The sequence below is a fragment of the Micromys minutus genome, assembly GCF_963924665.1.
Source record: "Micromys minutus genome assembly, chromosome: 18".
Taxonomy (NCBI): domain Eukaryota; kingdom Metazoa; phylum Chordata; class Mammalia; order Rodentia; family Muridae; genus Micromys; species Micromys minutus.
Window position 1 is genome coordinate 33,919,463 of NC_137953.1, and position 26,562 is coordinate 33,946,024.

The following is a 26,562-nucleotide window of genomic DNA, read 5'->3' on the forward strand; positions in this document are numbered from 1 at the left end:
TGAGTGGCACTTTTATGCTGTTCGTGTTGCTATTTATACGACCATAAGTTTAGGTGATCAAACTGGTAACATATGAGTTGATGAAGGAGACGGATATCTGCTTCTTATGCCTGAACTGAGGCTTCTATATTGGACACACCATCTTCTTTAATAAAGATCTATGTAGCACTCTATTGGTTCTGCTTGTGTTGTGTAGTTTTTTTTTTTTTTTTAACAAAAACACACACATGCTTTCTGAACAGCCTGGAAACACTATTTCAATGTAATAAGAAAGTGAAAGCCACAGCTGCTAGGCAAACTTACTGTCTCCTTGGCAGCGCAGGGGACCCACGCTCAGCTTAGCTTCTGAGCCTTGGCGGTCAGTATCTCCAACCACCACCTGGCTCACTGGCAGGTGATCTTTGTAGGATAAGAAGCCAGCATCCTTCCTCCTGTATCACAGGGAGACAGAAAAACATGTGGAGGCTGTGTTAGAATTATAGCTTATTTTGTCTGATCACTGATGGCATTTTTAATAGTTGTTCAGAAATGTACTGAGTAAAATCCTAAATAGAGGTTGCTCTCCTTCCCCAGTAATTGCTCTGAGCATGGCTCAGAGGCAACTCTGGCATGGTCATCTGATGGAAAATAGAACTGACATTCTCGTAACTAATAAGCCATTGGCTATTTTAGGTGGAAATTAGATCAAACCACATATGCCACAGGCAATCACATGAAGAGTTAATGGAAAGCTCAGTAAAGTCACCCGAATGAAATACCAAACAGAAATCTTTGTCTCTTTAATTGGTTTGAAGCAATTCCCTTCGAGACTTTCTTCCCTGCTGTGCATCAGCTAAATATGGGCTACCTTTTGTTTCCTGGTCTCTCCGTGTTTACTTGAAGAACTGAAGTGGTTCATGGAAGTCTCCACCATAGAACAGGTGCTCCAGAAGTACCTGGCTCTATGAATAAGGAGTGGAGCTGGCCCCATTTGGATTTCTGCCTAGGTGACGCTGTATACCCTGTAGTCACCCTGTTCTATACCTTCTAACTTGACCCCATACCTACATTTAATTACATAAATTTTTATTAATTATTGAGACCCCAATGTATTCATACAATGTATTTGATCATATTATTCACTCCCTTTCCCTCTCTATAACTCCTCCCAGATGTATCCTAACTCTTCAAGTCCCTCCCATTTTTATATCTTTTGTTTTTTTTCAACCACTAAACCCAATCAATGCTGCCTACATATTTTTGGGTGACTATACCCTTATTGTGTAATTCTCATTTATAGATGATATCATACTTATCAAGATACACTCAACTAATCTTACATATTGAAGTTACACTCAATGTCTCAAATTCAAGAATGTCTGCAGAGTTTACCACACGATTGCTCCGATGCCATCATATAACACACCACGGAAGAATAGATCTCCCAGAAGACTCAGTTTGGAATGATCTATTGATGCTTTCCTAGAGCATAGCTAATTGTAATAAAACTGATACTCTTTGCTGTCACAAAAAAAAAAAACTAAAAATTTTATCATTCTAGATAACATGTAAAAGTTACCTTCTAACCTATTCATGTCAAGTATCTAAATTTCTATACTTGTGAGTGCAGCGTAGGCCTCAGACCAGATGGTGGTAAGTCTGAACATAGAATTGGTAGGGCCAAACACAGACTTTCATAACAGTCACCATGAGAGAATCACCTAGATGGCCCATGAGAACTTTCTTCCAGAGAGCTACCTAATCTGAAGGCACCTCCCTAAGAGTCCAGTGATCACTCATGAGGCACCACCTCCTCATTGATACTACCCTAAATATCAAATTTGCAATTATAATGAACTCTCTAGGGACAGTTCACACCCTAGCCACAAAACAAATCCACGTATGAAATATACAATGAAAAAGAACATTAAATCCCATATTACCTATGGAAACAAATCCACAGATGGCAGTAGGTGGTTTGATTGGCACAGATACTGATGAAATTTTTAGCACTTGCCCCAAGAGCAGTTGACCCTCAAAAGGATATACCTGATATTATTCTAAGGACCTTGCATTTTTATATATATAAAGTTTCATATACAAACATGATTTTGCTGGAATCCATGACCTTTAGAGATTGAGGTCAATCTAACTTAGGGAGACTATAATTACTATTTATCATGTTAGCATAATACACTAATTATCTGTGATAGTGAGCTTGTACAGTAGAGGAATTCTGCCATGCAACTCAGATGAGCTGTGAGTCAGACTCTCACATGGTCTATCAGAACTGTTAGCTACAGCAGCATAACCTAGAGTCTCTAGGTCCATCCTAGAACCGTTCTACTCCAGTAGAGCTTTCCCGAGGAATTTGAATTATACTCAGCTGCTCATTGGAGTATATGGAGACAACAAACATGCAGATAGACATCTCAGTTCCGCCTTTAGCTCACTGAAAACATTTTTTAAAAACTTTATATAAAAACAAACACTGATGCTTTCATTCTAGGGAGCTTGTTTTGCTACCAGATGTTATGAGAGTTCCCATTCTAGCAGTCTGTCCTGTAAATCCTGGCAGAGAGAATCCTTTCTTAGAGTAGCTTTTAGGGAGACTTGGGTAACTTGCCAGAGGATGCTGAGAAAGACATTTTCTCATTCCCTTGGCTGAAGCAACACCTCAGTGAGGCTTTTGAAGAAATGTGTGGGTGGCCATTGTTTGAACTAAGGCTACAGCAGATCAGGCTGTCCCAGCATGGATTCCCTTGTGCTGACTGCCACAGAATTTCACAGGCCAGTTTTCTAGAAAGGAGATTGCTGCTACCAACAAGATGGGAATTTCTCTGAGCCAGTATCCTAGGCAAGCCTTCTCATTTTAATTCTATAAAGGATTCTTTGAAGGATCTATCTACTGTTCTGCTAGTTTCTGTTCCCTTTAGTTTTTTTTTTTTTTTTTTTTTTTTTTTTTGTGCCTATGAAGCTAAACTTGTCTGCTGAGATCATTGGTCCATTCATTTTATTTCATACAAAATAGGATAAGATGTTGCCTGAGCCTAGAACTGATAATAAAATACAATTAAGTATTTTAACTAGATTTGTTGTTTTTTTTTTTTTTTTTTTTTCTCTTGGATCCCTATGAATGATGTGAGAAGAGGGAATAATTTTCCCAGACGTCTTTGAGATATCCAGGTCGAGCAGAAACAACAGAATGTTTTCCAGGGATACCTTGCCATCCCAAGACGGAGCAGCATTTCCAGTCCTTGTGTGTCACACAAGAGCTACTACAGCATAGCTGTGAGATCAGCTGAGCCTCTAACACACAACAAAGTAAGTTTGTGCACACTTCCAATGATGTTCTCAGTTACCACTGACTACTGAAACTTCCTCAGTGCTATATGATGGGGTTTCCTGTAAAGCAATTAGAGCAATTAAGAAAACACCCGTCACAACTAAATCTTTAGAACCCACGACTACGTCCCCTATGAGATGAAAGTAATTACAGACTCAATTACTTCTTTTCAGTGGGAATAGATGAGACCTTTTATAAATGCTAGACAATTATCTGTTTCATTTAGAGTCTCATAGAAAAACCCCTATCATCATCCTGAGATTTTATGCAAAATGGTATTTTCTAAATTGCCTTTTTGGAATGCAAGCTCCCTGAGGGCAGACATGTTGTTTTATAGAACTTTATAAAATAAACACAAGTAAGTAACTAAAGGTAGTTGGCTTCATGTATTTTGTGATTGGATAAATGCACAAACACAGATAGGCATTAACATGCAATAATTCCAAAACAGTCTTTAGAATGAGTTCATTATTAACGGGGAAATGATGAGAAACAAAACCTTTCTCATACTGAATTTCTTAAATTATCTTGAACCATTCACTTCTGTAAGTTTAAATTTCTTTAATTAAAAATTTATTTCTTCACTAGGTAATATTCAATAAAAGTTAAATATGATTAAAATGGCAAACATGTACAAAATTTACATTTTAAAGGTAATTCTTTAAAATGTTCCCTATCAGAAAGTTGGTTAATTTACCTGGGCATTGTGGGGCCAACTGGCAGTGAGAAATATCCTGATTCTCAGTTGAGATAAGTTGAAGCCCCAGGACCCTAAGGGAAGATGGCAGGACCTTCCTAGTCCCCTGAATAAATTAGGACCCCTTCACACAGCTACAAGCCCTCCACAGTCCACAGTAAAGTGGCATAGGTCACACCCCAAAACCCTCCTCTGCAGGAGAGGATGTGACATAGGCTAAGGACAGAACAGTCATGCCCCAAGACCCTTCTCCAAAGGCCACATGTCACATAGACACAAGACAGAAGCAGGGCCACACCTCCAAATATGTAGATAAGGTATCCCCAAGCTCTCAGGCCAAGCCAATAGGAAGTACCTGTTGTCAGACTCTGAACCATCCTAAAACTGTTCTAAATTAAAGGTGTGCAGGAATTATTCCATCATCTGAGAGCTTTTGTCATAAGAGCTGTAACACTGCCACTTGGGAAGAGATCTGCTCTCCCAAATTTGTTGCTGCTGGAAGCTTTCCTGCTCCCCTTGCTGCTAGTCAGTCCCCTGGTGGCAGCAGTGGTAACTGCAGAACCGATTTCCCCTTCCCTGCTTCAGAAGCCATTGTCCCCTCCATTACCAGAGATCTCCATGTAGGGCCTCCTTGGCCTACACAGTCCCACAGGACGAAATTTTCTTTACCTAGATGCTAAATTATTAGGCTCTTTGATTATGCTTTTATGTTCTTAATCTAAAACAAGTAATTATTACTGGAACATGTTTGGTATATTTCTATGTACATAAAATTCATGAGTGTTTTTTATGAGTGTTGCCCTTGGAAGATAACACCTTTGAGGCCCTTTGTAATGTGAGCACATTGAGGTTAGGCCTTCCAGGCCCTATAGGATTTTCCCATAACAGCAATGAACATTGAGAACAATAATGTCTGGTAATGATCTACTTAACAACTTCCTTTATTTTTCAGGTACTAGGTGAGGAATAAACCAGTGCTTGGTTTTATGTCCTCCACTGATAAGTAGTTGAGCTAACAGAAACATAGATAGTTCCAGAGAAACTCGAGAAGATGTAGGTTTGTATTTCTCAAGTTATCCTGAAAGAACGTCAGTTGACTTTAAGTGACACTGAAATGTATTGTTTTTATTTCATAGGAAAGTTTGTCTCACTGGGTGGAAGACTGCTTTGAACTACTTACAATTCAATTTGTCCATGTTTATATTTTAGTCTATGCAAGAGTTGCTTATGTTTTTAACTCATGGCAAGAGAGAACAATGATAATCAGCCTTCTGTCAATTTCTGTGTCTCAGAATAGCTAGCAAGTCATGGTCAATGCCTAGCATCTCAAAACTTAGTTGATGGGAAAGTGTCCCTTATCTTGGCCTGAAATATCTTTCAAACACAGGGTAAATAACTTGATTTTCTCAGTGTTTCTCCCATGTGCTTAAGAAATAAAAAGATGCAAAATTTGGAATGTCACATGCACCTGGTTATCCGATCAGTTTTTGCCTGACCATATTTTTTTCTCGCGGCTCAGTGGCCTTTGTGTATGTCTGGGTAGATAGATTTTTGGAGAGATTCTTTTGTGTGTGTACATAATTGTATATATGTGTGCAGGTGCATGTATGTTTACATGTGCATATGTGACATGGATGTTTCAGTAAATATTTAAAAGCATCAACCGTCCCACACTGCCACCATGTACTCTCTGACCAGGGTGGTCTCACCCATGTTATTTCCGGCACCATATAGAATTAATATTAATTTATCTCAGCAGCGGCTACCCTCTGGTTAGTCTCTCTCTCCTGGCTGCCTCTCTGCTTGCCGGGAACTCTGCTCACATTCCCTGCAGCCACCCACTGGACCCAGTGGTGACTAACTTCTCATAATTTCCTTGGTGGGTTGCTACCATACCAGGCCCACACACATGGATTTGGGGGATTTCAGAAATCTGGAGAGAACAATCTTAGCTATAGTTTTTGAGATGGCATCTAGTTTGATTTTTTTGAGACAGTGTCTCTTACTGGCTTGGAACTTGGGTAAGTCTGGTTGACCATCAAACCCTGGAATATACCTATCTCTCCTCACCAGCACTGCGGCGGTGCGAGGAAAGACGACCACCACCAGAGGATTCTTCTCAGATCATGCTTTATGGGAGCCTCTTGATTGAAGGGGAGAGCAGGAAGCGAGAGGCCCGGAACTACCCTAGCTGTCCGCTTATATAGGGAGAAGCGCATACGGGCTTGCCATGATTGGTTGTCACCAGTCTGCTGACACCAGAGGCCTCGGGATTGGCCGGAGACAGGCCATGCACTGCGCATGCGCAGGGTGCAGTGCCCTAGCTGACAGGAACATTACCATATAAGGAGTTGTTTACCTCAAGCCGTGAGGGAGCCAGCGCCATCCTGTCCGCATTCGGCTCCCCACACAGCACTGGCTGTCTAAACTTAGACCTTCATGCTTGCAAGGAACTTTCTTTACTGACTGGGTTATTTTCCACAACCCCTTAGTGGGATGCTTTAAAAGTTGTTCCTGACTGGCTTCATATCACATGTTCTATATGTGGCCCACAAAAAGCATCCTACATTGTCTTTCCACAGAACTCTGAAAAGGCAGGCCATTTCCATTGCTAGTACCTCTGTCTACCTTTATTTTAAAACCGGACAAGGATATTCTAGAATGATGTAGTTCAGTTGGGCTTTTTATTTCTCTGACTCCAAAAGACATGGTCAAGCAATCCTATTCACTCTCTCAGTTCAATGGCTGCTTTCTGAAGCTGGCATTAGGGACTTAGTGATGGCTATACCAATGTCTGTAAAGTCAGACTTCCTTATCAGCCTCTCAGACTTCTCTGGGAATGACCAGGTTCCTCTCACATCATTTGAAGAAGAAAATGATACTGACCCAGCCTGACCCAGGTATCTCTGAAAACCTATTTCTCACCCTGGGGAAACCCAATTTTTTCTTCTCTTTTGGCTATAAAATTTTTCTAAACCTAGGCTATTTTTAAGGTATCAATTTTTATCTAATTTAATCCTGGTGTAAATGAATCCATTCTTGTTTCTGTCAGGGCAGAATGGGGAATTGAGAGGAAGTAGATTCTTAAAGATGTGACTGCTGTCTTTCAAATTCTAGCACTTCAGCAAGCATTTCTCAGACTTTCCTGCCACAACATAGCTATAAGCAAACCAGAACTGATCATGTTAGGGTATGCCTAAAATCAGCTTTTCTCATGAGGCAGGAGGAGACAAGATTGAGACTAGTCTGGTCTATATAGTGAGTTTCATATGAGCTAGAGTTACTGAATATGAGCCTGTCTCAAAAATCAAAGCAAAACAAACCACTAGCAGGTAAACAAGGAAATAACAAAGGAGAAACAGTGGAGTTGACTGGGGCTTGTAACTGTAGGCTAAAGATGAACAAAGATTTGGGGTTTCCATTGGGTACAAAGCTAGATAGAAGGTTAAACTGATGATCATAAATACAATTGACTGCCCCTTTGTGGCTGAAACCTAACAAAAGCTAACGGATAAACTCATGGTAATAATAAATGTGGCTAGCCACCTCCTACCTCAAACATCCTTTCAGAGATTTGGGCCGCACACTACAACCTGTGGCTGCTCTAATGTTAAAGTCCACATTTATAGGGTGTGATTTTTTTTCTTCATTTGGTAACCTAACAAGGTGTAATGCAGACTGTCTGCCTAAAGTTCATGCTATCCTGGAAAGAAGAGAGTTGTATGCTCACCTCAGTAAGCATTTTAGTGAACAAAGAGAAGAAGTACTCAGTTCTTTGCTCTATGACAATGTGTGCATTTCACTTTGACTGCCTTTTGCTTAATTCACATCCCTTCTCTTGGCTGAGTGATTCTTGGGTGTGGCTGGGTGACCTACAGAGGAAATTATTATATACCCACTTTATTAAAAATTCATGTATACAATGTTGTCTTTGTTTCCTTCTTTGAAAATGGCTTTTAGGAGGAGTCCTTAATGTTGGGCTTCCTCACCCAAGTGCCAATGACCAAGGTAATTCTCCAGTTCTTTAGTAGCTTATATATAAATTTTCTCAACTATGAAAATAATGAATAGTACTTTCTGCCATAATTTTTGCTTAGTTAACTTTTTTTGTTCAAAAAAGCATCATCTTAATGCATTTGGCCCTAGAAGGGAGCATGGTTTGCTGTGAGTTTTTATTTTATGGATTTCCCATGTTAACAGGGGCTATTTTCCATTGAGCCAAGAATTCTACTTTTAACTGAGAAGTGTTTCCTTTTCTTCCTGTAACTACCCTTAAAGTCCTTTCTACATAACACAAACCCATGTCAACATTACTTATATTTATTGTTCCTGTCTTTTCTATATAGACTTCATAATACACACACACACACACACACACACACACACACACACACACACACACACACACTTTGCCATTCCATCTTCACTGTAATAGGGAATTTTGCTTCTGAAGTGGACACAAAAGACTTGCTTGAATGTAGAGACCAATTTCTTTTACAGGGCTTTGAACTATGTGATGCTCTTAAGATGTTCAATACTTGTTTTTATGTTATTATTTTAAAGATGTTGAGGGATGGAAACATTCTGCAAAAGGCACACCCCCTTGGCTTCACTAATGACAAGCATCACACTTTAGAATGAGATGACCCAAATCAAAATAAACCTTTAAATTGACATTTGGGAAATGGTATTGAAAATCAGAGGCAGCCAGGAAAGAGGCTTAAGTTTACTATCAGACTCCAGCATGAAGGGAGAAAGATGAATCAAGGAGGCCCAAAATAAATGATCTGAAATTTGGAAGGAACCCAAAAGAATTTATGGCTAATGAGAATGAGAAAAGGCAAAGACATCTGTGAAGCAAAAATTATTATTTCTGTTAAATGTTGTAAAATGTCTGGTCTCAGAATATCACTGGACACACTAGGCATGAAAATGAGAAAACCATTGGTGAGTGTGACAGGGAACTCTGGTGGAGAGAAGGAGAAAACGTTCAGTGGCTCATAATTTAATGGGAATTGAGAGTGGAGATAATCGCTACATTCTTGTATTGGAGCGGACGTGAGAATGCAAAAGGCAATCTGGTAGAGCTCCTGACTTTGGTACTCAGCATTTTGCACATAGAGAGTTGATACCCTTATTTGCATTTTACCTCATACATCTGCAATCAATTTGCCAATATTATTTTCAAACCTCAAATAGCACCTATGACTTCTAGGGCCGACAGATTGCAATAAGATTACTGTGGCTGGAAGCTTGTGAAACTTCAGCATCCTCTTGTTTTGGATACCATGAACAAGGAACCCATAGACTCTTTTTTCCACCATTGACAGTTAAGCACACAGCTTTTCTGAAATGTGGCATCAACACATTTTGAGAAAAGGATTTTGGCTCTTCCTGTGTCAGCAGAGGAAATGATTGGAATAAATTGGAATAAAAAATAATATTTCTACTGGAATATCTCATTGTGAGGGTTTCAGTTGTATGGCTTGCTACACACAGCTGGATCTTGGGTTCAGAGAAAACAGAAATTCAGTATCCTACTCAGGAATATTCTAAAACGTCATTCAATTCAGTTGATTTGAAAAACACCAAGGTCATCTCTTTCAGCAAATTTACGTTAGAGTCTTGAGAGCAAATCATTTATAAAAATGCTGTCCTACTATTAGACAATATAAACTTTCTGTTCAGAAGAGAAGTAATGGAAGAGCTTCATTATCAATAGAGAGATTATAGTTACAATCAAAGAAAGGGCTACCATCCGTCAGGGCTATATTAGTGCCTTAGCAATGCAAAAATCCTTCGTCTAGTTTTATGGATTGAGTTAAGCAAGTGTGAATTAATCTTTTCCCTTTGAAAATATAGAAAAAAATTGCCACAAGATTTTAATAGAGTATCTAGTTGTCAATAATCTATAATAATGAAAGTGATGTGTGGTGGTATGAATGAGATTGGCTCTATATTATCATATATTTGAGTGCTTGGTCCTCAGTTGGTAGAACTGTTTGAAAAGGATAAGGAGGTCTGGCCTTGTGAGGGGTCTCAAAGCTCATGTCATTAACAGATGGTTCTCTCTGCCTTATGATTCATTTGTGAGTTCTCACTTAGTGCTCGTGTGTCATGCCTGCCTCCCACTTCATACTACAATGAACATGTACTCATCCTTTGAAACTGTAAGCAATTTTCTTTTATAAATTACCTTGTTTATGGTGTCTCTTTGCAATAATAAAAAAGGAATTAAGATATGATGCAAACAAGCCTGAAAAATATTTAGTTATTTCATTTCTTTGAGATGTACACTATTTTGATGAGCGATCCTAAATCTTCAAGAGTGTTACAATATTCTGCTCTAGATCCTTGAAATAAGAGATGCAGATTGTGTGCCTTTAAAACTGTTCTCTTTTTCTCACAATAATGAAAGAGAGAAAATTCATCTCAAGATGACACTAAGGCAAGTTTTTGATAAAACATCTTCTTTGCTTGTATTTTCACTGTGTCCTCACATGACCTTTCTTCTGTGATCATATGCAAAATGAGAGGGGGGGGGTTTCTCACACATCTTCTTATAATGTTATCAACTGATTTGGGTCATGGGACCATTCTTATAAATTCACTTAGCCTTAGTTACTTCACTAAAATCCCCATCTCATATACCGTCACATTACAGCTTAAGGCTTTAGTAGACAAAATATATGAGAAATAATTTATGACATAAAGATCATGGAAACTTTTGAAATTTGGGGTTTCTGTAAATAACAAGTTTGAAAATAGTAACACACCAACTAGTGAAAAAAAAAAGATGTGTGGATGCTATGTATACTTAATATACCAGTCTTGGAGGGCCAAAACTATATTATAGTAACTGTGAGAAACTCTTCATTGGATACAAGTATATTTAGCTTTGTTTAATCAAGTATTTTGGAAAAGAAACTATTTATATCACACATTTTAATACATTGATACACAAAGTACAGCATCATGGCTGTCTACAAAGCATTTTTTTGGTATGCAGTGGCTTCTTAAATATAGCTTTGTGGAAAACCATTCCTAGATCTTCAAACTAATAAATGAGATTAAGGGCAAAAAGAAAGAGAAACTGGCATGTGTACTGGTTGGTTTTGTGTCAACTTGACACAAGCTGGAGTTTTCACAAAGAAGCCTCAGTTGAGGAAGTGCTTCCATAAAATCCAGCTGTAAGGAATTTTCTAACTAGTGATCAAGGTGGGAGGGCCCAGCCCATTGTGGGCGGTGCCATCGCTGGGCTGGTGGATGTGGGTTCTATAGGACAGCAAGCTGAGAAAGTCAAGGGAATCAAGCCAGTAAGTGACATCCCTTTGCCTCTGTATCAGCTCCTGTTTCCTGACCTACCGAGTTCAAGTCCTGACTTGCTTTGGTAATAAACAGCAATGTGGCAGTGTAAGCTGAATAAACCCTTTCCTTCACAGCTTACTTCTTGGTCATAATATTTGTGCAGGAATAGAAACAGGACTAAGACAGCATGTTCTTAACATCTTAATTATGAAGGCTGTGTCTAATACCCTATGCTCACTCCCACCAACCAACAATAGTGGGATGGTTAATTTTGATTGTCAACTCGTTTTTATTGAGAAATGCCTAGTAAATTAGTGAAGTATACCTCTGAGTATGCCTATATAAATGTCTATAGAGATAATTATATCATGGATGCTATGACCTAATGAATGAATCAATTAATGAATACTCTAATGGATTAGTTATATGGTGGCACTATTGGAGCTTGATAAAGAGAATAAAGTGGGACTTTGTAGGAAGTCACTTGGAATTACAGTTCTGGAGGCCATGTTTTGCTTTGACTTTCTCCTGCTTGCCTATTTTCTTTCTCTGCTTCCTGGATAGCCATGAAGTGAACATCTTTTCTCTCTCTCTTGCAACTGCCAACATGTTAGGGCAAAAGATGTTGACTTTAAATCATCTGAAATTGATCGAAAAAAATTATTTCTCCTTATTCTGTTTTTGCCAGACCTATTTTATCACACTGTCAAGAAACATGATGAAAACAGACTATATATGTCTTAAGCAACTAGGGTCATCTAACTACCAGGCTTTATTAATGCAAACAATTAAATCAATTGTTTTCCTTTCACAAATGGGAGGAGCTATATATCTCAGTTTTTGATCAATAAATGATCAAAAAATTTGTGACATTTACATAGTAATAGAAAACAGTCATGCAATATGATGAAATATGATGGAATTTTGGTAGTCAACTTGATATACTTTAGAATCACCATGGAAACAAACATCTGGTAATATTTGTGAGGAAGGATCTAGATGAGGTTTGTTTAGGTGGAACTATCTCCTCTACACATGGGCAGTGCCATTCTGTGACCTGGGTTCTTAGATTGAATGCAAAGGAGACAATAAGCCTGAGCACCACCTTTCATCTCTCTGCTGCCCAACTGCAGGTGAAATAGGATGAACTGTCTCATGCATCGGCAGCTGTGCCTTTTCGTGATGATGTGCTTGGACCATACTTTCAAAATATAAGCCAAATGGTAAGACTTTAATTCGTCAGGTGTGTTGTTATGGCAACCATTAAAGTAACTCTTACATAACGACAAGTCCAAAATATAGCACTGAGAAAAAATAATTTGTGTCTGTGATTCTATTTACATGCTGATCAAAATCAGGCACAATCTATTGTCTCAGAAGTCAGAACCGTAGTTTTCTTTAGAGGAATGTACTGTGGTCAGTTAAGGATTAGGGTCCATAGCTTGATCTGAGTGATGGTTTTATAGGTGGACCAATATATAAAATTGACCAAGGTACACCATTAGATTGTGTGCTTCCATTTACAATATGTACATCTCAGAAGGAAGAAATATTGCTAGCCTATCACCTAGATCTTAGACAATGTATATTTCTAGTTCTGGTTTCTTCTTTAAATAGAACCTCAAGTTATGGTCTCAAATTCCCTGTATCTAGGCTTCCAGTCACCTGAGAGGCAATGCAGTAACATTTTTCATTCTTGCTCAGATTTCCGTTTTATTTTATTTTATTTTATTTTTTGGCTAACATTGTTCATTTTTGGTGCTTTCTTTATATGTATTCTGTTTTGAGGAAATTCTTCACTTATCTCACCTGTCAAAACATGTTTGGTGAAATGTAAACAAGTTTTCTGACTGCAACTTACTTAGTATTGTGCCTATCATATGGTCAGCATGCAGTTAATATTATTAACACATGGGAAATTATTAATATTTACTTAAGTGACACTCAACCACACTTTCTCATGAACCCATATAACATAAACTAATTACCATCACTCACAATGAGCATTTGTATCAATAATTAACATGATTAAAATACAATTCTATAATGTATATAAAAAAGTCTTTGATTTACAGTTCCTTCTAAGCAATGAGGGGTTGCTTCTCTTTGTGTGTAATAAGGAATTGGAGAGGGACGGCCTCCCTATGTATATAGTAAAGGAGTGGTGAGTTATATCTATCCACATACATACTAAATAATTGGATAGGGATGGCCTTCCCATGTCTATAGTAAAGAACTGGAAGCTAGGAGAAGGATTTAAGGCCCGAAAGGCAATGACAACCCCACAAGAAAACCAACTGTGTCAACCAACCTGGACCCATGGCATCTCCCAGAGACTGAGCTACCAACAAAAGAGCATACATTACTGTTCTGAAGCCCCAGGCACATGTGCAGAAGAGGGCTGCCTTGTTTGGCCTCAGTGGGAGAGGATGTATTTAATCCTGTAGGGACTTGATGGCCTAGAAAAGGGGGATTCCTGGGGCAGGGTTATCCTCTCAGAGAAAAAGGAGATGGGGAGTGAGGGAAGAAAGAACACTGTGAAGGGAGCTGGGAGCAGGGGTCAGACAGCATTTGGATGTAAATAAATAATTTTTAAAAATGAAATAACAGGATAAGGGAAGTATAGCATATGACCCCCTTCAAAAAAAAAAAAAAAAAGAATTGAAGAATGATGACCTTTCTGTATAACAATAAAGAATTCATAACAGACAATCAAAAGAGGCAATTTATCAAGGCTCTTACCCTTCTTTGGAGCTTGGGTGGCACCTGAACAACTTTATCATCTCAAAAACAAAACAAAACAAAAACAAAAAAAACCAAAAGAGCAATTTTTGAGCATATAAATTAATGTCCTAATGAAAAGTAGGCATCTTAACCAGGCCCAACCATAAAGTTGTCCCACTGTCACATCTACAAACTGGCTGGGAAATTACTCGTGAAATTCTTATAACTTTGAGAAAGAATTCATTTAGATTTTTAATGCAACAAGTATTTGTTGGGTTTTGGAAGTTCCAAGGCATTACTATTGGATTCCAAGGAATTATCTTTGGGGAAAGCAAAGCAAATGGATCCTTACTTCAGTCCTCAAGGAGCTTACTCGGTTCCTTTTTCTGTTGCTCATTTTACCCACGACCATATGATTAATTAACGCTTTAGATTCTACCGTAGCACATCAGGGATCTGTCTGCTTGCTACTTTATGACTTTTGTGTTGCCTTTCCTTATTCTATTTTAATTTTTTTGCCACTGCAAATTTGTACTCTTTCAAGAATAAGACTTACCCTCTTGGAATAATTTTAATATTCCACTTTTATCCCTTTAATAAAGTTCATATTCATTTAAATAGTTATAAGCGTTCTTAAGAGAATCATGCATTTTAATTACAATTAGATAATGAATATTCGGCTACTAGGATTCTGAAATAAAAATTATAATGCCAGTGATAGTAATGTGCCATCTCTAGAATCTTTTATTATAAAATTAACAGTGAGGGTAATCTACTGAGAATAACTAATTTGTTCAAGCTGGTTAAAGCAAGTGCATGTGGAAGTGAATGGTTTGATATTACCCAATAAAAATGTACTCTTTTATTTAATGTCTTTTATTGGGAGGCTATACAACACATCACTGATAATACCATTCCTGCATACAATGCCCCTTTGGCAAGGTGGACAATAGTAAGACCTCACAGTTGCCAGAGCTAAAATGTAAATCATCTGGACACAGAGCCCTTCTAGCCCTATGTGTATCTTTTGTACCATCTTGTGTATTGTCACTCTGAATGTTTTCTGAATGACCATACTAGCCCAATTCAAAAACCCAGGCAGAGAGAGCTACCTCTCTGACCTTTTCTCAAAAATATCAATACTCTGGCATAGGGAGTAAGATAGATCAAAAGGAAACAAGCACTCAGAAGAGGGCAGAAGAAAGTGAGACAAAGGTTTTTTTTTTTTTTTTTTTTTTTTTTTTTTTTTTTTTACTATATCCATTCCAGGATAAAAAGAGACACAATGGTGAGGTAGGTAGTAAACAGATACTTAGTAAAGAAAAAAAAAAACCCAATTCTAAGACATAAAATACAGACCCTTGGGTAATTAGGTAGAAGACCTAAATAATAAAGAAGAGTTTGTGTTTAAAAATAGCTAGAAGTATGTAGCATCAAAAGATACTTGATTCATAATATCTTTCACAGAAAGGAGATACATAGGCCTTGCATAATAAATGCACAATTATCTCTTTGCATTTGGTTTGTGGTTTTGGTTAACTTCCACATCTATGCTTTTTGTTTTACCCTGCATTGAGAATTACTTGCACATAGTTTCCATTTATACCAAGTTTCTGGTAAAGAAGTGAAAAGGTTATTTCTAGATCATCCAAAGTAAAAAAAAAATTATCATGGGCTGGGAATTTGCCTCAGTTGGTAAAGTGTTAGCCATGCAATGATGAGGAACTAAGTATGGATCCACAACAGCTGTATTAACTGGCTAGCCAGCCTAGCTAATCACGGAGCTCTGAGTCCTCTGAGTGCTTCTGTCTCAAAGATACAGTGGAGAAGAATAATGGAAGATGTGAACACCAACATCTGGGCTCCACATGCACATACAAGTATGTGCACTTGCATGAACACATATTCACATATATACACCATCATCACAAATTCACTGTGTATACACACACACACACACACACACACACACACACACACACAAACACAAAACAAGAAGATCATAAGGTCTCTGGATATAGCAATGTTGACACACAAAAAGACCTTCAGTGTCACATGGGGTAGAACCCTTGTCACTGCTGTCTACTCTCTTTATACCTTGAAATGTTGGGCTTAATCTGGATATGAACTAGTTGATATTAGTTAAATCCTGCCTGTTACTTTAACTTTTATACAGAGCTCATCTAGCTTGTCCATCTGGAATATTTTTATATTTATTAGTCTAACTCCTGTCTAAGATTTAGATATGTGCTTTAATTATATATGGTTAAACCTGCAGTGATTTTGTGCATTCATTGTTTATGTGATGTTCAGGAAACATCTTTTTTGCTGACCTATTGCTGACCTATTCTCAGCTGATACATTCTTTTGCCTCTTGGCACAATGCAATCTGAGTGTTGAACTGCCCATTAACATTTCATCATAGATGTGGGGGGGGGGGGCTTCCCATGAAGCCCCAACTTCCCCAGAGACAGCATTGACAATAATAGATGTTAATGGAAGATGTTTCATTTACTCCAGTGATGTAGCCACTGGAGTTGTCATCGCTTCAGTAAACATCCCTTCCCCAAACACACACACACATGCACTAATGCCCAGGCAAGTAACTATATGTTTGTTAAACACATGAAAAGAAGCCATGAAAACTGGGATCATTTGTTCAAAAGAATGGTTCCAGTGGGGAAAGTAGGGAGATGGGGGAGGGGGGACTGCAACTGAAAATGATGACAACTCATATAAATATATAAAACTGTTCAATAATTTTTTAAAAAGTTAAATATAGTTAAATGAATAACAAGAATAATATTAAAGATAGTGCCAACTGGTTGTATAACCATCTCATCATTTACTGGGTTGCTGTGCATTTATCTGATTCACAGGAGCCCTGGCTTATCCTTCTTGTTCAGCAGTCTTTATGCTATGTGGTCATTCTACCACATAACCTGTATGCTCTTCCTAACCCTTGACAAACCTAATTATTGTTCTACTCATGCTGGGACTCATTATTATGGTATCCGAGTATATTCTGACTTAAAATAATAGTCATAATTCTAAAGGTTCTGCTATGCTTGGAGTAGGTTGGGTAGAAAGATGGCTTGTCAAAGCTATGTTTGCTTGAAACAGTCAGCATTCCTTCCTGCCTATAAGTTAAAGAGAACTAAAATATCAAATCCTGTTCCTAGGGCAATGGCTCAGGCTTGCAGAAAGGGAGTAATTTTGAATAGAATGAGATGTCAATCACATGGTTTCAAGTAGTTACAGATTTTGTTAAGAAGGATACAAAATGGAAAGACCAATTTTAGTAACATTTTTATTGAAATAATAGCAGTTGCTTGAGATAGATTCAGAGTTATGAACACTGGTATACTGCATGTCTGTCCTGGAAATGTAACAGAGACATCCAAACAGTGGTTGAATCAAAGAGAGGGATGTTGGCATGTGTTACTGGTTAATTGGAAATCCTGTGTTTATCCTCACATTAGTCAGTTGCTGGGAGCTCAGAAATAGCCAGGTAGAATTTAGGAATAGCCAAAATTGAAAAACTTGCTAATTCAATGCAAGCAGAGGAATGATATCTATCATACTTTATTAATCCTTCGTAGAGAAACACAACTTTCCAAGGATCAAAGGAGGAACAATAAAATACTTAAAACCCCAATTTCTGTCTGAGCTATCATAAACATGGTTTGATAATATGAGGTCTTCCGTTCCATGAGGTTTTTTAGACAGGCGCTCAATATCGTCTGTGACCTTGTAGAAATCCAGAATTACAGGCTACCCAAATTCAGTGAAGGAAGAGTCTGCACATAGTAAAGAATGGTAGGCACATGAGACCCTACTGTTAGCCTAGGAGGATTCATGGCTCTGGGGAGAATGCCTCTGGGGAGAATGCCTCACACACCAATAGACTTAGAAAAGGGGCGGTGGATATGGAGTTGGAAGGGGATGTGTTGTGGGCATATAGGATGTGTTGGAAAGTTGGATTTAAGGAGTGTATATTGCCATTTCTGAGGCTGATCGCTCCTTCACCCTTGTGCCAAGCCTGCTGAGGAGTCGCCATGAGCAAAGCCTACCCTTCCGAATTGAAGAAGTTTATGGACAAGAAGTCATCTTTGAAATTAAACAGTGGCAGGCATGTACAAGGAATACAGTGGGACTTTGATCCTTTTATGAGCCTTGTGATTGATGGGTGTGGGGAGATGGCAGGCAGTGGGCAACAGAACAACATTGGAATGGTAGTCACCAGAGGAAACAGCAGCATCATGTAGAAGCCTTGGCAAGAGTCAGACCAGTGTCCAGCAGTGTGTCCACATCACTTCCCAAAGGCTTGTTTGATTGTGATGTAGAATTAGGTCGTCTATATTTTCATATGAAACTTTGTGCTAAATAAACTTTTGTGATACTCAGAAAAAAATATGGAGTAGTTATTGACAAAATGCATCATATACATCTGTGAAGTAACTAAAGAATAAATTAAAAATATTAAAAATCACAGAAATCATTCTTTCAAATTAAAAAAAATTCAACTTGATTTATATTTTATATATATAGATATACACAAAGTGCTTAGGGAATTTAAGGCTTTAATTTCAGTATAGCAACTCTACTGACAGCTTTAGAATTGAAACATGACTATATTCTTAATTATCAAAATGCAGTCACTGCAGTTTTGAGCCACGGTGACCTACAGAAACTCACTTCTAAATCTTCTAGTGTAATTCAGTTCTGCTGCCTCTTCCCAGGGTGACATTTTTGACCTGGTCATTGTTTTTTTGGATTTTGAAAGTTGTAATGGTATGAACCTATAACTCTTGCCTTCAGTGTTTCAGTTCACTTGTCCTGGTTTGGTTTGGTTTGATTTGGTTTGGTTTGCTTTGGTTTTTGGGGGGGTGGAAGCTGCACTTATCTCTATCACCCTTTTACTCTGTTTTTTCCACCTTATCCCTTCTCTGCCTAATTAGCCATTATTATCTCTGTACAAACAAGCAGCTGATCTCAGTTTCCTCCATGATACTCAGGAAAAATTCCAATAGTATAACTAACTCCACATTGACATGGACTTTTACTTTCCCAGTTATTTAAGTAATTATATTAAACAGCTCTTCACTTTCAGTCCCATTCTTTCTTTTATATGGAGTTTATGGGTATATATTATGTATACAGAGTAATGGATTTTATTATACTATTTCCAAGCAATGTATATGACATATATTGACATATTTATCCCTGCTTTATGTCCTCTCTACCCCCTTTCCACATCCTAATATTCCTTCTCCAACCTTCAGATCCTTTTCTCCCTCTTTAAATTCTACATGTGATAAGAAACACCGTCTTTGTGAAACGAGCTTATTTCACTTAACATGATGATCAACTATTCCCTTACTTTTCCTGCAAGCTACACCTTGCAAGCTTCATTCTCACAGCTGCATTGTGTGGCTCCACTAGGTATATGCTATATTCTCATTCATATGAGTCAGAATATGAAGACAGGAGAGTTAAGAGGACACAGGAAGGGAAAGAAGCTCTCAAGGTGGGGATAGGAGAGTGTAGTCGAATCTTCCTGTCAGCAGAAAAGCAAGAATTATAGAATAATTAACACTGTATAAAGACTGCTCTAAGAGACAATATTGCTTTTTCTATATAAACATTTTTGACTAAAAAGGGAATCAGCCAGTCTTAAGGACTGGTATATTTTGGGTATCTCAAATATGTCTGTAAACTGTTTTAAAAATATGCTATATTTTGTACTCCCTGTGATCTAGAGTTTGGCCTTATCACTTATAAAATTGCCAGGTGCTCTTTAGCACCCACCTTGTGAGCTCATTAGACTTTCTTAGCAGTCCAAGTGAGATGAAATCCCCAAGCTCATCCTAAAATTCCTTTCTCCGATAAATCCAAGGATACAATTTTAACCTGGATCAAGGTCCATCCAAGATCAAGGGACCTTCCTCAGGCTGCTGAAGATGACAACACGGAGCTTTATACACATTCCTGTCACCACAGAAACATCTACACATTGACAGACATTTATGCTTATTCCATAATAGTGTTGCAATAAACACATGTATTAAGATACATCTGTGTGTGCTGCATTTGATTTATTTAGGTAGGTGTCCAAGAGAAGTATCACATGGTAGTTCTGCATTTTATTCCTTGAGGAAGCACCGCACTGGTTTCCACAGTGCCTACACTAATTTATTTTCTTATTAGTTATGTATAAGGTCTTGTTCCTGTATTGTAATCAGCACATGTTGCTTTTTGTTTCTCAATGCCAGGCATTCTGATGTGGATGAGATGGTATCTTGGTATAGTTTGTATTTCTCTGAGGGCTGAAAGTATGGAAAACTTGTAAAGTGTTCATTTAGTTCATGTTTTCTTGTTGATTGGATTATTGATATTTTAGAGCTTAAACAATTTATATCTTTATGCCTTCTGTATATTAATCTCCTATTGGATGAGTAGCTGGCAAAAATTTTCTCCCACTTTGCTCCGTGTTCATGAGTTGTTTCTTTGGCTGTGTAGAGATTTTTAATTTTGATGCAATCCCATTTGCCAATTCTTGCTATGAACACTACTCAGAAAACCTTGTCTATGGCTAGAACATGAAGTGTTTTCTCCCGCTGGACTAAGTCCAGCATTGTATATTAAAATCTTAGATCTCTTTTGAATTGATTTTTATGTACAGTAAAATATAGAAAACCATTTTAGTTTTCTACATGTAGACATCTAGCTTTTTACTCTTTTTATTATAATTAGATCATTGTTATCCCTCCTCAAACCCCAAGTACGTTCACTTCCACCTTCCTCAACGGGCAACATTACCTAGAAAGGAGGCTTCGGGAGGCCAGTTTTGTTGTCTCTCTCAGAAGCAGAATTAGGATGCACACAGAAAAACCAAAGATACCGGAAACTCACTCTACACGTGTGGGTGACAAATATCAGCTGTCACACAGGGGATCAATCCTAACACCTTTATAGTCAATTCACCTTTCACTCATTTTGTTTTTATATTTAGCCAGCACTCCATTTCCATTGCACTCCAAGGTCAGCATGTAATTTGATTTCTAATCTCAGGAATATAAGTAGACCCAATCAGGTGTATGAAGTCATCTTCACACCTTTCACCTTATCTTCATCCGGGTCTATATCTGAGTATGGGATTTTCCAAATGTAAATGTGATGTCCCTTCATGTGGGCCCACTTTCAATCATTCATCAAATCCCTTTGCTTCCTGCTGGATCAAGTTCTTTGCTCTTGTGGCATACTTGATTTCACTTTCATCCCATTTTTCTCTTTCTGTTGGGTCATTACTCCCAACATGATATACCCTGCAGCATTTCTCATCTTAAAAACAGTTGTGCACATTTTCTCAAAGGTCCTTAAGACTTTATGTTATTTGATTTCTGTTATTCTTTATGGGGATGAGGATCATGAAGAAAAGTTACATTTTTTTAAAAAAACAATTAAATGTTTTTCTTAAGAAATAAAATTCAGATTCTATTGCCCCATTGTTGGGTATTTTGGCTAATGCCATCCCCAGTGGGTCCTGGGACCCTGTTGCATACTTGTCATCTGGGACTTTCTAGTGATAGAACCTGAAGAGACCACCTCCAGTAGATAGACATGTCTTCCTGTGCAGGGATGGGGCTACCCACCTGTCTGTCACAAAATTTTTAACCCACAATTGTCCCTGTCTAAAGGAACTATAGGGGCAAAAATGGAGCAGAGGCTGAAGGAAAGCTGTCCAGAGACTGTCCCATCATTCCATCCATTCTATCCAAAGACACCAAACCCTGACACTTGCTGATGCCAAGATGTGCTTACAGACAGGGCCCTAGTATAGTTTTTCTCTGAGAGGCTCTGCCAGCACCTGACTAAGACAGATGCAAATACCCACAGCCTACCATTGAACTCAGGGACCCCAATGGAAGAGTTAGGGGAAGGACTGAAGAAGCTGAAGGATATTGCAACCCCACAGGAAGAACAACAGTATCAACTAACTGGACTCCTCAGAGCTCCCAGGGACTAAGCCACAAATCAAAGAGGATACATGGTTTGGCCTATGGCTCCTGATACACAAGTAATAGAGGATTGCCTTATCTGGTACTTGTGGGAGGGGAGGGGGATGCTAGAGGGATGAAGCCAAAGTGGGTGGGTGGGTGGGGCACACCCTATTAGAGACCAAGAGGAATGGATTTCATGGAGCGGAGCCTGGGAAGAGGGATGACTTTTAAAATGTAAATAAATAAAACAATTAATTTTAAAAAGAAATAAAAATCAGAGGCAGATGATATATTCACTAAAGAAAAATTTTGCAATTGGTATAAAGCTTTCTCTGACAACAGATAAAGGCTTTCAAAAGACCTGGGTAGTCAGATGAACTGTCTGAGGACAGATGGCCCTGTCAGAGTCCAAAAGAATAGTCTGTAGCTCACAGGTCACAGTGGTCTTCTTTACCTCTGACTTTGGAACCTGACTGGATGTTCTTTAAACTTCTTTAAAGTTAAGACACCAGAACAACCTATGTTCAGGTATTGCCCCTAAGCTTTCAGTGTCTCAACAATGAACACAGATACCGTGCTTATTAAACATTTTCCACAAAATAATCTTACATGTTTCCTGAAAGGCAAAAGGTAAAATATCCTCTCGTCTTTTGTTTTCTTAAAGTGCCCAGTCCACATTCTTGCAGTAGAAATAGAACATTCTGTCATCTATGACTTTCTTCCAGTGCCTAACAGATGTCCATCCATCATATGCCTCCTGTGTTTTGTGCTGAGAAGCCATCCAGATGGTTTTGGCTTTTTTAACAATATAAAGTGTCTTTTCTTTTGGCCTTTAAAAAATTCTCTTTTTGGCTATAGGCAAATTTAATTGTTAACAATCAGATTCATGGTGGGTGTTTATTTATTTATTTATTTTATTGGATATTTTATGTACTTACATTTCAAATGTTGTCCCCCTTCCTGGTTTTCCCTCTGAAACCTCCCTATCTCATTCTCTCTCCCCCTGCTTCTTTGAGGGTGCTCCCCCACCCACCCACTCCCACTCAACACTCAGGCATTCTGCATCAAGCCTTTATAGGACTAAGGTCTTCTCCTCCTATTGATGCCAGACAAAGCCATTTTCTGCTATGTATGCAGCTGGAGTCATGGGTTTCTCCACGTGTACTCTTTAGTTGGTGATTCAGTCCCTGGGAGATCCAGGGGGAAGGGGCATCTGGTTGGTTGATATTGTTGTTCTTCCTATGGTGTTGAAAACCCCTCCATCTACTTCAGTCCCTTCTTTAACTACTCACTAGGGTCCTTGTGCTCAGACCAATGGTTGGTTGCATGTATCTGCCTCTGTATTTGTCAGGCTCTGACAGAGACTCTCAGGCAACAGCTATAACAGATTCCTGTCATCAAGCACTTCTTGGCATCTGGAATAGTGTCTGGGTTTGGTGTCAGCATATGGGATGGATCCCCAGGTGGGGCAGTCTCAGGATAGCCTTTCCTTCAGTCTCTGCTTCACACTTTGTCCCCATATTTCCTTTAGACAGGAGCCATTCTGGGTTAAATATTTGAAGATGAGTGGGTGGCCCCATCCCCCAACTGGGGCCTTCCCTAACTTCTGGATATGGTCTCTACCAATTCTCCCTCCTCTTTGCTGGACTTTTCAGCTAATCTCATCCCTCTTGGTTCCTGGGAGTCTCTTTTTATCTTAGCATCTGGGACTTGCTGATAGCTACAACCAGTTACCCATCCCCCATTGCTACACAGCTCTGTTCAAATCCCTGACCCTCTGTATATCATCCCTGTTTCCTCCCATATTTGATCCTGACCCCATTTCCCCTTTCCACATCCTACCTCTCACGTTTTGTACCCCCTTCTAAGAAGAACTGAAGCATCCACATTTTGGTCTTTATTCTTGAGCTTCATGTGGTCTGTGAATTGTATCTTGGGGACAACTTACATGCAGAAGCCAGATCTTCAACTATATGGGTTCCAGGGATCAAACTCAAATCTTGTAGTTTAGTAGCAAGCACCTTTACCCAGTGATCCATCTCATTCGCTTTTCAATGTGCTTCTGGATGGCACACTAGTATCAGAACATTCACAGTCAGTAATTCAGCAGTGATTGGTTTTGCTTACTCTCTTCTTCTACGACTCCAAGTATGCATAGATGAGCTTAGCCCTGCACATTGTCTTTTTTCTTGTACTGTATGTTTCCTTTATTTGTTTCATACTTATTTCTAAGTACCATTGTTTTTTCTTACATATTTTCCAGGTAGTTTATTCTCTATTTACTTATTTCTAATATGGCCTTCTTCAATCATTTGGAAAAAATTAACATTTTCTAGGAAATTTTAAGAAACTGTCACTTTTACTATGCTCCTGTGAAGTTTGAGAGAGTTGAACAACCACTTTTAGAAGTCTAAAGACTCATAAACCTAGGAAGAGGTATTCAAGGTAGTTAGTATTAGGGACATTAATTTCCCAATAATAGTAAGAACACATCACACACTAACAAAACAAAATACACACACAAACACACACACACACACACACACACACAGAAACACAGAGACACAAACACAGACAAACACACACACACACACACACACACAGAAACACAGAGACACAAACACAGACAAACACACACACACACACACACACACACACACAGAGAGAGAGAGAGAGAGAGAGAGAGAGAGAGAGAGAGAGAGAGACCGAGAGAGACAGAGAGAGACAGAGAGACAGAGACACAGAGAGAGAGAGAACCAAGGTTTGTGAGGTATGTAGAGTGAAAAGCTGCAATAGCTTTTGTAGATTTGTAAGCTGGTAAAATAAAGGGAAAAGGTATTTGCAATCATCTACTAAGATTGAAGATTCACGTGGTCTATGATCAGTGATTCAACTTTTCGATAAAAAAGAACCAAAACCAAACATGCCAATATGTACCACTGAAAAGAAAGTACAAAATATTGTTTTATATGAAACTAGAAATAACCCACATGCTCTCAAGGTTTTAAGATTTGACCCTTAAAATTCATTAGTTGAGATTACATCTCTTCAGAAGATAGGATTAGTAAGCAGGACCTTTGTGATGGGACAAGAAAATGGTGGGCAGCCTCACAAATGAGATGAGTGCCCTCATAAGAGAATTAAAACTAACTCCTCTGCCTGGTGAGCATGCAATCATAAGGTGGCATCTTTGAAGAAGAAGAATGGCAGACATTAAATCTACTGACTTCATGGTCTTAAGACTTCCAGCTTTCAGAACCGTGAAAGAAAATATATTCTTTTAAAAAACTATCCCATGCTTTGTGATAATAGACTAAAGAAAGTAGTATAGAATGTATTGGTCAGCAATTTAAACTGTGGCCTATTTGTATTAGAGAAAACTGTATGCATGGCAAAAGCTTCTGGATGCAACATGTATAAATCTCATGATTTTAGCTCAACTCTAACATTGAACAAAAGTAGTACAAGTACTGTTATTTTTATATAAAAATACAGAAATGTGTAGCTTATTTTATGGTGTTAGATCTTAGAATTGTGTATACTCAACCAGGAAGGTGTTTGCCAGTTAGTACTCTCCCCTTTCATTTATGTGGTATTTTCATGAATAGTCTGTTTTGGAGAAATTATTATAGAGATAGGATCTCATATATACTGTTGATTTTTAATTTTATTACTTTGTGCATATAGGCCTTCTGCCCGTATATATATATATATATATATATCTGTGTACCAAGTGCCCTTTGGATGCCAGAAGAGGGCACCAGATGCTCTAAAACTAGAGTCACAGATGGTTGTAAGCTACCATGTGGGCGGTGGAAATCAAACTTGGGTAATCTGGAGAACAACCAGCTGTCTTAACTATTGAGCCATCTCACCAGCCCCTGATCTCACATCTTAAAAAAAAAACACAACAAAAACAAAACAAAACAGCAGCAAAAACAATAACAACAACAACCAAAAAACCGAAACTCCAGCCTTTACAAAATAAATTAGTAACATCCATTGGGTACATGAAGATTAAAGGTGATAAAAAAGTTTTACTTATATATATATATAAATATGACTTTTGAATTTTAAGCCAAGTGTTCTGTAATTTTGGCAACCATAAAATACTAAACAGTAAACAAAATCTCCATGAGTCCTATAGATCATGAGTTGGAAGACAGATGATTGAATGTGCTTCAGGTTGGGAAGGCTAGTCATCCAGCATCAATGGCAGACAGGGTATCACAGCTGGACTTTCCCAATGAGTTTCTCAGAATAACTGCAAGATTTCATCAGTGAATCTACTTACCAACTGTGTCATGGCTTAGGGGTAATCAGAGGAGAGGTGAGACTTGTTTGTGTTTTTTTGTTTTAGTTTTTGTTTCTTTGGATGTTTCCAACATTCTATCTTGTTTTGCATCCCATTTAATTGTTGCTTAATTAGAAAAACATCTTCTGACATATTGTGCTTATTTAATTGAGAGCCATTCATTTTGTTCTCCATGCCAAAGAAATAATCC

General features: G+C 38.3%; 2 protein-coding genes across 2 annotated transcripts in view; one reads left to right on the plus strand and one right to left on the minus strand.

The window, feature by feature from the left end:
- CNTNAP2 (contactin associated protein 2) overlaps window positions 1–26,562 on the minus strand; it is a gene marked incomplete at its 3' end in the record, with an annotated part of 2,047,702 nt that overhangs the window by 394,501 nt on the left and 1,626,639 nt on the right. Inside the window, exon 15 of the mRNA XM_080931878.1 lies at window positions 304–431. Within this exon, the coding sequence (XP_080788004.1) occupies window positions 304–431 (128 nt within the window). The remainder of the gene's footprint in view (window positions 1–303; window positions 432–26,562) is intronic.
- LOC308432155 (small nuclear ribonucleoprotein G-like) lies at window positions 18,113–18,322 on the plus strand (the record flags this gene model as incomplete). The annotated part of the gene is made up of 1 exon (XM_080931883.1): window positions 18,113–18,322. The coding sequence occupies one exon, from the start codon at window positions 18,113–18,115 to the stop codon at window positions 18,320–18,322; it is 210 nt and encodes a 69-aa protein (XP_080788009.1).